General features: G+C 36.4%; 1 protein-coding gene across 1 annotated transcript in view; it reads right to left on the minus strand.

The window, feature by feature from the left end:
- Positions 1 to 6588: 6588 nt before the first annotated feature.
- Positions 6589 to 12836, minus strand: part of Fem-1 (protein fem-1 homolog B) — a 38059-nt gene continuing 31811 nt past the window's right edge. Inside the window, exons 5-11 of the mRNA XM_068352927.1 lie at positions 12314 to 12457; positions 11778 to 11921; positions 11190 to 11392; positions 10913 to 11017; positions 10592 to 10708; positions 9068 to 9174; positions 6589 to 8479 (exon numbers count right to left, since the gene is read on the minus strand). Of these exons, the coding sequence (XP_068209028.1) occupies positions 8283 to 8479; positions 9068 to 9174; positions 10592 to 10708; positions 10913 to 11017; positions 11190 to 11392; positions 11778 to 11921; positions 12314 to 12457 (1017 nt within the window). The 3' untranslated portion in view covers positions 6589 to 8282. The remainder of the gene's footprint in view (positions 8480 to 9067; positions 9175 to 10591; positions 10709 to 10912; positions 11018 to 11189; positions 11393 to 11777; positions 11922 to 12313; positions 12458 to 12836) is intronic.

The following is a 12836-nucleotide window of genomic DNA, read 5'->3' on the forward strand; positions in this document are numbered from 1 at the left end:
AAATCGCACATCAATATAATGGTTATGACAGTGCAAATTAAATATACAAAAATGTGTTAACCACAAAACATGATCAAATATAAAGAAATATATAAATAAATATAAACATATATATATATATATAATATATTTATATACTGTATATATATATATATATATATATATATATATATATATATATATATATATATATATATATATATATATATATACATATATACACACACACTATATATATATATATATATATATATATATATATATATATATATATATATATATATATATATATATATACACCCTATATATATATATATATATATATATATATATATATATATATATATATATATATATATATATATACACTATATATATATATATATATATATATATATATATATATATATACATATATATATATATATATATATATATATATATATATATATATATATATATATATATACATACATATATATATATATATATATATATATATATATATATATATATATATATATATGTTCATCTAAATACTCATTTAAGAGGAAATTTAAAAATAACTTACCATGTAATAATGACAGGTTTTAAGACTTGCTTCATCTGCTAGTTCCTATGATAAAGTACACAGTCCCACAGATGCAATGGGATAAATGTTTGTTCTCTGTAGTTGTTGGTTATTCAACCCAATTTAAAATGTGAAGCTTTCTTTGCTTTTCAGGAATATTAGAATTGAAACTACGTTGGTCTTTGATTTGAATACCCTTAGGCTTCGCCCACACAGACGAGTTTTGCCCAACAAACTTTGTTTAAGGTGATGTCAGGAAGCGTACAAGCAGCAAGCAAAGTTCTATACAATACAGGGTAGGTGTTTTCGTAAGATTACGCAAGTAACGAGGGCTGAGCTCGTTGGTGGTTAAATAATGAGGTATGTCATTGCCTGATGTATGAAGTTACGTTTTTAGCCAATGTCAATGAAGTAGCATTTCTGTATCTACTTTTAAAGTTTAAACACGTAAAAGTTTTATTAGGCCTGTGAGGCAACTCTAAACTTTATAGCTGTATAAACATTCTTTCAGCCTTTGGGATGTGAGGGCCAATGTTGTTAGAGATTGTGATGCACGAGTTGCAGCAATTTCTGAAATAACTTGTGATCCTAATGTTGATTATGTTACTGAAGACGTGAAGCGAAAACTAGCACTTCTAACTAGTCGGAGAAATTTTTTTTCTTAGAATTTCATAGATCTCTCTGCAAGTTTCTGGTATAATTTTACACAAACTCTGCTTGAAAATCCTTGTTGTAATGTGTAATTAAGTTCTGTATGGTTGCATTCTGTTGACAGATGAAGTAATGTTGATTGTAACAGGGCTTCAACATATAAAACTCATGTCATAATGCATATCCGTATCCTCTTTGACGATTGTAGGTTCCAGTTTCAAGACAAGACTGTAACATGTACTTGGATTCATTCTCATGTAATTTATGAAATCTAGCTCTGATTCACTTTACAACTCCTGTAGCATATTGTAACATAACTTCCCAAAGGCGACAAGCCTTTGCAAATATTCTTTACATTAAAATTCCTTCTTCCTTTTTTCTAGCACACAGCAATAACAATACACAAGAGAATTTTCTTTTTGCGAATACAACTGTTCATATTCTCATTACTCACAGCAATCACTCTTGCTTGTGTCACCAGGCTCTCACTTCTCTACTGTCATCATTTGGACACAAGCATAAAGACCTTTATCAAACTTTGTTCGATGAAAAAGAAAGTTCACCGAGCAATGTTCAGTTGTGAGACACTGCTCCCCATAACAAAAACTAGTCCCATAACTCCAGCATTGTTTTTGGAATAGAGTAGCTCTTGTACTCCAATCAAGGTCAACTATGCCTTCCCATTTCTATATACAGTGTTTGGATAATTGGATTACATATATCAATTTGGGTCATATGGCCCAGCACTGAGGTCTATGAGGCCATTCAGAGTCAATGTGCAATTGGGAGATCCTTGCAATTGCAATATGTCAAAAGTTAGAAGTCAGACAGCTAAACACAAAAAAGGAAATACAGTAGGTACAAATTAAGTTAAAGACTTCACAGACCTCTTGAGAAATACCTAGAGTGTATCACTAAAAGTGAACTGTAGGCACCATAAGAACACTTTTGGACTTGAACTTTCATGTACATAATTACTGTACTGATTAATGTAAAATAAGTAATTTCTCGATTTACAAAGGTGGTCTCTTTCGATGCGGTTAAAATCAAATTTTGACACGAGTGGGAACGCACCTTAATATATTTAGTCACGCCCTTATACTGATATAGTAGAGTAAAATCATATCTTATGGCATAAAACACAATTCATGAAATGGAAACATAGCCATGACTACTAGTAGATAAAGTATGGAGGACACATACTGTAAAATCATATGAAAGTGAAAAACAAAACAAAAATAACTTACCTTTTAGGAGATACAATATGTCATATTCACAAAAGGTTGTAAGACAAGGACGTTGTAACGGGAGGACCTAATTCGTGTAGCGAACAAAGAAGATAACAGCTCTCCGACTTAATACACCTGTATTCAAGCACGAGAACTTGTGAAGACTAAAGCCATGTTCCATTTAATAACTGATGCCAACACTTCTTCAGTTAATATCGTAAGGCTTTTATAAACATTCCCTCCAGGCCTCCTTAATAGTATGCCAAGTGTCCTGTTCTCGCATATAATAATAGTACGTAGTTCACAGATCATACTGGCAGATAAATATCACAAATTTTTTAGTAATTTGCATTTTTCCTAACATACTTACCGAGAACTACTTTCTTAGGAGGTACCTGGAATCTCCTCTCAACCGACCAGAGTTTTGTGTAGTTTACCCTACTTCCGTTTTCTGTGAGGACTACCCCAGGCGGAAGGATACGTGCCCAGAGGCTAGTACCGAGCCAGGTCGCGTGTTAGCTTGGGTCTCGACCCCCAGTAAGTTCTCTGGTCGCGTTGTGATACCATCCTGACGCTCTCCGTTCTCAGTGCGACCCTTTGTGTCCCCGACTCGCGTGTCCCACGTGGTATCCCTGTACTTTCCCTTGTGTTCTTGCGTGTTCGCTTGATTCCCTTGTGCTTTCCCAAGTGTATTCCTTATCCTTTCCCTGCGTTCCTGTGTCTTACGGTGTTGTGTTGTGCATTATGGAGCATGCCCGCCGTTGTCCTGGACCTAGAGCCGGGAAGTCGTGTGGAGCGTTTTTGTCCAAGCCGGAGGTTGACCCGCATTCCCTTTTCTCTTCGTGTAGGGGTAGAGTGTGCTCTCCGTCGGACACGTGTCCGGAGTGTGTGTCGTGGAGTGAAATCCAGTGGGTTCGTTTTAGTACGAAAAAGAAGAAGTCCGCTAAGCGATCTCCCAGGAAGGCGAGCACCTCTTCGCCCTTGACGTCGCCAGGAGGGAAGTCTGGCGGTGTTTCTCTCTCATCTTCCCCTACCCAGAGTAGGGGACGAAGTAAGTCCGTTGCGGGGAAGAAGCCGATTGCTCTTCCCCAGGAGTCTAGTCTTCAAGATGTTAGGGTTGCTGACTCTTTACAGGCAAGTGGGGGGGGCCTGAATGTGCTTTTAGTGGGAGTCTTGGAGACTCTGCCCTTGTGCATGGGGGGCACGTCTCGTCCGATGACCCCATGTGGGGTAAAAATGTCCGTCTCTTCGCCCGCTTCATGGGCCTACGTTTCAGGTACCTCTGCAGCTGATGGCACCCAAGATAAGATAGACTCTCCGGTAGCAGATCCCTTCGGATGGGAACCCCCAAGACTCCAGGTAGGTCCCCGTTGAGGATGGAAGAAGGCCTTGGTTCCTGGTTACCCAACGTGGAGTGACCGAACTCTCCCCCAGCTCCTCTTTCGGTGGTTCCTGACATGTTTCTACAACCTTATGCAAATATTAACATATCCTACATAATTATTCAATGGACTCATATTCCAACATTAAAGAGCAATTTGATTTCACTGATTAAAGACCAACAAGCTTGGAAATATTTTGATTTAGATATATTATAGATGCCATGAATGTTTTTCGTCCCATTTGGATTTATTAATTTTGACTATATAGCACAATACTGGGGCCTGTAAGGTTATTCAGCATCCACTAGCAACTTAGGGAGCCCTGCTGTTGCACTATGAAATGAGTTAGAAGTTGGACAGTAAGATTGATGAAAGAAAGCAAGGGAGGTAATGTTGACAGATATAAAGCAAGTGCAGTAGTGGCTAAAGGATCGCTGCCAAGACCTTAACCCTTCGAGGATGCGGCGTCATCTGTTTATGTAACTACAGTATATAGAAAATCTATTCAGCTTTCTAATGACATTTTCATTTTCTTTCTATCTTTATTACCTTGTTAGTTATGCCGAGTAACATTAACATAAATAGTTTGACAAACGATGGCATTGCTCACAGTAAAAGTTTGTGCAATTCAAGAGCCCGAATGATTTTATCCAGGCCAGGATTACTAAAGGATTAAGCAATTCTTAGTGTACTGATGACACACCTCTTTTCTGTGTTATGATCTTCAGCCAGAGCTCCTTTTGCATACTCTTCATCATCTTTTCCCACTTACCACTCCTTTCTGATTCATACTACAAATCCTTATCTCGTAACTTCCAAATCCCAGCTTTTCTAGGCAATCCTGATGATCTTGTAATTTCATCATATGCATCATTTTGCTTGGGTAGCCCCTCAATTCTTTCCTCTCCATTCCACTCTTCCATAATCAGCAAACTATTTTTCAAATTCTGCTAACTCATCATCAGCATATAAACCAATTGTCTCCTTTTCCACCATTTTTGCATCTTCCCACATCATCAAGATAAACATGAGAGTTCAAGGCTGATATCTGATAACCACCAACTTCTATCCTAAATTCTTCCAGTATGCATAAGAGCATCTTCCAGCCAATTTAATCTGATTTAACAAAATTTGGGTCATATGTGCAACTGGGGAAAATTTTGTCATTACACTAAAATGTAAAAGTTAAAATGGTCGAACAGGAAAAAAGGAAGTGCTAACTTTGTATGACTTAAAATTCTAGGTGTGATTCTCAACAGCAAGTTTACTTTTGAGAAACACATTAGGTCTGTCTTCTTCAATGGTACAAAAAATTGGCTTATTGAGAGTCTCATAATATTTTAGGCGATCAATCTATTCTGAAGTGTTTTAATTCGTTAATTCTACTTTGTTTTGACTATTGTTCTCCTGTCTGGTCTTTAGCTGTTGATTCTCGTCTTAATTTGTTAGACAGGAACTTAGGGTCAATTAATTTTCTTATTCCTGATCTAGATATTAATCTCTGGTGCTGTCGTTCAATTAGTTCAATATGCATGTTGCATAAAATCTTTCATAAACCTGACCATCCCTTACATTCTGATCTTCCTGGACAGTACCGTCCTGTTCGTAATACTAGGTGTGCAGTTCATTCTAATAGTCAGGCCTCCCTCATGAGGCTCAATATTACACAATATTCTAGAAGTTTTATTCCAGCTATGACAAAGTTGTGGAAAGATCTTCCTAATCGGGTGGTTGAATTGGTAGAACTTCAAAAGTTCAAACTTGTAGCAAATGTTTTTATGTTGAACAAGCTGTTATATTGTTACTGTTCTCAAAATATTTGTTCATAAATTCTTATATACTGTAGTTTATTTCCTTATTTCTTTTCCTTACTGGGCTGTTTTTCCCTGTTGGAGACCTTTGGCTTATAGCATCCTGCATTACCAATTAGGGTTGTAGCTTAGCTAGTAATAATAATAATAAAGAGGCAAAGTTGAAGGATATAATGACCCTCTTGCAATGTTTTCATTGCACTAATGGTACTACCCACTTACTGGGTCTTCATTATATTTTGCATATTGCTAAGGTAACATCTCTTGGGCATTGTCTTTTGTTACCATCTGTTATAGTAATGCCCATTAAATTCACGCAAATCCATCCTCCACACCTAGAGATAAGAGAAATTATCTCTTCCTCCTTGAAAGAGATTATCAAAACTGCTTCTATTAACCTCTTTGGTGCAAAGCCATACTGGAGTGATTTCTGCATTTACAGTGGGTGAGAGGATCAGATCATTGCCCGTAATAGATCATAGCAGTAAATGTGTATACAAACATCTCTTTAATAAAACAATTCTCTATTTCACGATTGCCTTGCATATTTTGAACAGTCACAGGAACAGGGTTTATACCAGAGGTTCCACAAATGTGGATACATGCATGACTGGCAAACAATGTAGAATACAAAATCCAATACAAAATCTCATCCCTGTATTTTGTATACTGTTTCTATATAATACTTCATTAGAGTTATTTGCCCTTTTTTATTCTCTTTACATATCTATACTTATACTGTACAATTCTTACAAACGATTTCTAAACCATTGTATTCGTTACATTTCTAAACTTTCCTTTAGTTACTTTGGTCCCATGATTCCTTCTAAAACAGGAGCAAAGTGGAAAGAGCTAATGAATAAATCTAAATATATGCCACAACACCTTTGCCAACGAACGTACTGTATACCGTACAGATATCAAAGGAAAAATAAGGAACTCCAGTATTTAAGTATATTGTTTTACGAATGAGCACTGTCGGATACACAAGTAGAATAAACTAATAATTACATCGGAAAAATCTTTACAATAAATTAAGTTTGAGCCAGTGAAGATAAAACAAGAGTCCGATCCAAGATTTGCTCTCAAAACACCATCAGAAATGTTCTTGACAAAGACAGGTACGATGAACTCACAATCTTAGTTATGTCATCAAATCTATGTCTGTACTGTATATTGCATTACAAACTATATTTCTCCAATGTCTCCAGCCTCTTCTTACTCATTTGTTTCTAGATTTCTTACCCTTCTCCTAATTTGAAATGGCAAAGCCTAGAATAACTTGCAAGATTAAAATTTTGGCATCTATGGCACATATTTGCTCCTTGAATGCCAAGTATCCATGCAGACCTCATTAGCACGAGCTAATAATAAAAAAAATTCAGATATAAAATATGAACCAAACGGATATCTAAAATCTTCTTCCAGATCCAAGACTCAAGTGTTGCAGAATTCTAATATGCCATATTTGGAAACAAATGCAGTGACTAAGGAAAATTAAAGCTTACACTGTCATTATCGATGTTAACGAAAAAAACCCACATCAATGAGAGACTAAAATCGGAACCTTCGGCAAACAGACTGGCCATACGAACTCCGAAATTTTATTCATACAGTATATATCTATATATATATAACTACAAATTCAAAAAATATATTTGAGTAATGAAGTGATCAGTTATATTTACAATATAAATTATCAGGCACAATAACAATAGAGATTAACATTAAGTTCTCACAAGTTTCCCACTTGTTCACATAATACTTTCTATACCACGTGTCTCTCTATGCTCTTTTCAACGCATCCAAAAATCAAACCAACGCAAAAAAAACAATAATAAACTTACTACACTTTTATGAAGTCTCCCTGAGTAAGATGTTTACTCATGAATAGAATAGTTGCTATTCAAATGGAGGCTTTGCTTTTTTTATCTTTTTAGCGAATCACTTAAACATTTATCTATAAATGTCAACCAGTGCACATAAAATATCCCTCTTGGGTAGAACTTGGGAGAAATTTCCATCTCATAAATTTAAAGTGAAGTTATGAATCCTATATGCCACAAAACAAAACCTCCTAAGAAATTACCACAACACAACAAAGTGTAGGTGTAATGATCTAGATACATTGATGGTATATAATACATTTTGGGAGAGTTTCCACCCATGTAAGTGCATCATAAAATACTCTGATATCAATAAAAAACGAGTTTGCCATCATCGAACCACACTTTGCATGTGATCACAAGTTGGAGTAGAAAGGAGAGGTTGGAAGACACTACAATTTTATAACTTTGCCATCCCCTGCTCATGGGATAGGGGGAGGTTTGCTAGATATATAGTATGAAGATTAGAGAGAGCAAATGGGGAACCTAACTCGAACCAAGACCAGAAAATGACAGTCAACCATTTATGACAGCCATTTTCTCACTCCAAATAAACACAGATAACCCTGCAGCTCTTAGCAAAAAGCAGCAGTGTCCTTTTGTCAATCTGTTGTAAATATAAAAAAAAAAACAGCAACTCAAAAGGAAAAAATGTAATCTGGTAAAATTTAATAAATAAACTAAAAACCTCCATAAGTAGTGTACAGTATTCACAAAATAACGACTTCAGGCACGGCGACTGCGCAGGCAAGCTATGCAAGTCGATGTTCACTTCTGGACGGTCTGTTGGAGAGTCCATCGACATGGCCGGGGCCATGCAGTTCAATGAAGGCTTCCAAGTGGTACGGAACTTGGCCCTTGAATGGAATCCCATTGATTTTGACAACCTTAGCAGCTAAGCATTTGAGGCTCAGCTTCTTCTGAGTGCGAAGTATTATTTCCGCAACACCTGGAAGCGAATGGGAACAGGACTCATCACTCAGAAAATACATGTGACTAACTACGCCTTATTTAAAGGTGGTATTAAAGAGAGAATTTCATGCATCAAATAACCAGTATTACTGCAAACTAGTTACATATTAAAAGTGAACGTATAAACAGCACTGGCTATTACGTTACTGTATACTTCAAGAATTAATGGTCTATCATTTAACAAGATATATGAAGAAACTGTAATATCTCATCACGTGAAATGGAAAAAGAATCAGGCGCAAGTTCACTTTACGGTACAAAGAACACAAACGAGGTCAAGGTTAGACTAAAAAATAGACAAATAAGGTTATCCTTGAAATTATGTAAGTGAAATATCAATAAAAAAATCCCACTCATACAGTAAAATAATGCTCATCCCATTGTGAGAACTCATCTCTTTATATTCTTTTACACTTGATCATAAAGCACAATGTTTTAGACTTAATTAAGACAAAATGTAAAATTAATTAAGGAAAGATTTCATTGTAGGAAATGTGCGAGCATGATTTCACGTCTGAACAGTCTTTCTCAAAATACAACAGGCATAAAAACTCTTATCAAATACCTGTGGTTGCAGAATCGAAAGGTGTAGCTCCCATCTGGTTGACTGTGTCCATATGGGCTCCATTTTCTATCAATGCCATGATTATATTGTGAAGAGTCAAAAAATCACTGAAAAAATGAAAATCCATATTTATTAGTGAAATACTCCAACTGTATTCCCTTTTTCAAGCTCAAACCTGATAGAAATGAAAACAAGAAAGGGGGAATGAAAGACATATTTGAAAGCATTTATTTTTCCTAACATACAAACCTGGAGTTATTTATAGGGATGTGCTTTCGGCTAAGCTGAAAGACGAGCTACAATAATTTTAGCGAGGGATAACTGTACTATACACTGTACATATGATAATAAAGCTGTTGTTAGAGCCAAATTAAAAGAATATTAGGCTGTATTTACTGTGTTAATTGTCAGCTCGGGCACCCGCTTGTGGCAAGGGGCAGTGACTTTTTCGGTTAGGAGTCAGCCCCCCCTAGTACAGTATTTATTCGCGAAAACGTCCTTTTAGTGCTTATGTCTGTAACCTATCTATCGCAAAGGAGGAGGCCTGACTGTAAGTGAATCTGCGACGGGAGAACCCGCATAAAAAGAAGCTCGACTGTAATAAAAATGAAAACATAAGTTTAAGAATCAGAAAAACAGAATTAACTGATAAACAATCAAATAGCATGTCTTAATGGCGGTAGAGAGCGGCAGTGACCATCCTATACTGAGCCAGAAAGAAAAGTGGTTACTCAGCCCAGGGGTGTGAGTGAGAGAGGTAGCCGGCTACCACCCCACCGCTAACTAGCAGTTGGGGTGGTTATCCCTAACTAAAATCATTATCGCTCATCTTTCAGCTTTGCCGAAAGCTTATGGGTTTGTATTTGTGTTGGAACAAATAGATTTTAAAAGAGGTTGGACACCAGGATGGAAGAAAGGAAGCGAGAAAGGATAAGGTGAGGGCAGAAGACATTGCAAAGTTCCTTTGTAATGTTTTAAGTGCACTACATAAGGTTGTAATATTTGGAGACAACAAAAGCGAGTTGAAAATTCTGAATTACCAAATAGGATCACCAAAAGATTCAACATTTGGTTAAAACTTTTTTGACTTGTAAGACATAAATACAGAATGTGTCACATCACCAATGCCTGTTTAAAGGTCACTCCTGAATGGCAGAGGCAAGGGAAAGTGATATTGCCCTAGCTAGCAGGACAATGCCCTAGAGACTGACCATATGATCAACTACCAAGACCCCTCTCCACCCAAGCTAGGACCAAGGAGGGCCAGGCAATTGCTGCTGATGACTCCGCAGATAAATCTATAGATTCTCGCAAACCTCACAAGGATGGTTAGGTTGCAGACACTACAAGAAACTATCGAACTCGAGCAGGACTAAAACCCCAGTCCAGGAGAATGTCTGGCAGGGATGTTTCTAATAGGACACATTCAAAGGGAAAACTTTCTTGCATGCATTATATATAACATGTCCAGCAATATTTTATGTTGTAAGGTCAAAGACTAAGAATGATCAAATGCACACCCACCTGACAGGTTTTTGATAAGGAACTATGAGATGCAATGGCGTGTTCCTGTTATTGTCCATACTGTTAACATCGGCACCACAAGCAATCAATAGCTTCGTTGTAGTGGCACAAGGAAATCTGAAACAGGAATATCAAAATACATAACATCTATGGAAATATTTCTACTTGACCATTTTTCTAAATACTAATGTCATATGATAGTTTGACAAATTTGAGGTATATCATGGTTTTTCCAATGAGATCCTATAAATAATGCTTGATACACATTGATATCCAAGATCTACCTTCTGAAAAACTACAGCACTTGTAATGACAAATTACCTGCATATATGATTAGTATGGAAATCATCCACAGGAGTTTCTGGGTTGACAGCCAAATGTAGTAGTGTCTGACCAGACTTGGTTCTTGGCTGTACTCTAACCAACCTGATAAATTGAATAAAAAATAAAGGTAAATTGCCAAATATTTCAGTAAACATGAATGTAAAACAGATCCAAAACTACACCAATCAGCTTTTAAGTACAAAATACACAGATACAGTATCAATATACAGTAGTCATGATGATAAAACAAAGCGTAATATAACCCTTCACTCACCCATAAACTGTACGGTGTATTTGAGATTCTTTATCTACAACTTGGCTCATTAAATTTGTTTCATCGCTTCCGTTGCTTCCAAAAGTGCCGGTATAATTCCCGTTATTTCTGTTCAGGTGACCCGGAGACCCTCGACCCTTGGCAACACACATGGCAATCATGATCAAGTAGAGAGCCGTTATCATGTTGCTCTCCATTTCATCCTGAAATTTATAAACTTGTATACATCGTGTTTCCCGACCTGGACTCCCATGTAGTCATACTCTCATTGCTATTATTATTACTAGCTAAGCTACAACCCTAGTTACAAAAGCAGGATGCTATAAGCCTTAGGGCTCCAACAGGGAAAAATAGCCCACTCAGGAAACAAAATAAAAAAAAAAATTGCAACTGAAGTAATGAACAATTAAAATAATATATCTTAAGAACAGTACCAACATTAAATAAGATCTATCATGAATAAACTATAAAAAGAGACTTATGTCAGCCTGTTCAACATAAAAACATTCGCTGCGAGTGTCAAAGTGCATTCTGTATGTATAGTGTACAGTATTAAGATTGTTTAACCAAATGAAAATTAATACAAACCTTAACAGTTTCGACGTCGTCTTTAGGACCTGGAAAAACTATTTTCTCTTGATTTCTTTTGAGTTCTAGGACTGTTGCTACTAAGACTTCATGAACAGCCTCAAACTCTAGCTGCACACCAACGTGTAACATCTGAGAGAAGACCTAGAAAACGAGACAGTATAAAAAGTAAAAGTTTCTGTGCAAAACAGAATTTAAGCATAAGGAAATGTCATGTAATGAATTTAGTCATAAGTCTTAATTATCATTGAGGTCTTTGTAGTATTCTTGATCGTAAAATGAGGCCAAGATAGAAAGAAAGCTAGCCAAGTAGGAAAATAGTAAAAAAAACAGATGGAAATTGACCCTCAATCATTAGTTTGAGCTATCAAAATATTATTGGGGTCCCTTAAGTATTCTTCATCACATAACAGAAATTGATGAAGACAAGATGGAAAGAAAGCCCGCCAAGTAGAAAAATTGCAAAAGAAACAGCAGATGGAAAGTGACCATCAATCATTAATTTTAGCTATAAAAAACAATAAGATCATATTTACCTGGGCAAATCTCAAGAGATCTTTCATGACGCAGACTTTATTGAGCTGTTTTAGTCTCAGCGCGTGCGTCCACAGCTGCAAACACCTGTCGAACCTAGCGTTATCAGCGAAAACGGCTCCTCTGAATATGACTGGGTGAGGCACCTATGGGGAATGTGTGAAACTGTATGAGGACAGGTTCTCCTGCAAAAACATGCGAACTATTTGACAAACTTCACTAGCCTAAGCTTGAATTGTGAGAGAGAGAAACATTATGATACTTGTAATTACTCAATCTTCCAAGACAGAAATATTATGCTAGTTCTACCCAACAAATCTTCTAAGATAAAATTATGCTATTTATACTCAACCAATCTTCCGAGACATGAAATATGTTACTTATACTCAATCAATCTCCCGAGACAAAATATTATGCTACAAATACTTAACAAACCTTCCGATACATTAATAATGCGCTACTTATACCCAACCAATCTTCCGAAACAGAAATATCATGCTCTTTTAACTCAACGAGCAGAGAACC

Source organism: Palaemon carinicauda, chromosome 29 (genome assembly GCF_036898095.1).
Source record: "Palaemon carinicauda isolate YSFRI2023 chromosome 29, ASM3689809v2, whole genome shotgun sequence".
Taxonomy (NCBI): Eukaryota; Metazoa; Arthropoda; class Malacostraca; order Decapoda; family Palaemonidae; genus Palaemon; species Palaemon carinicauda.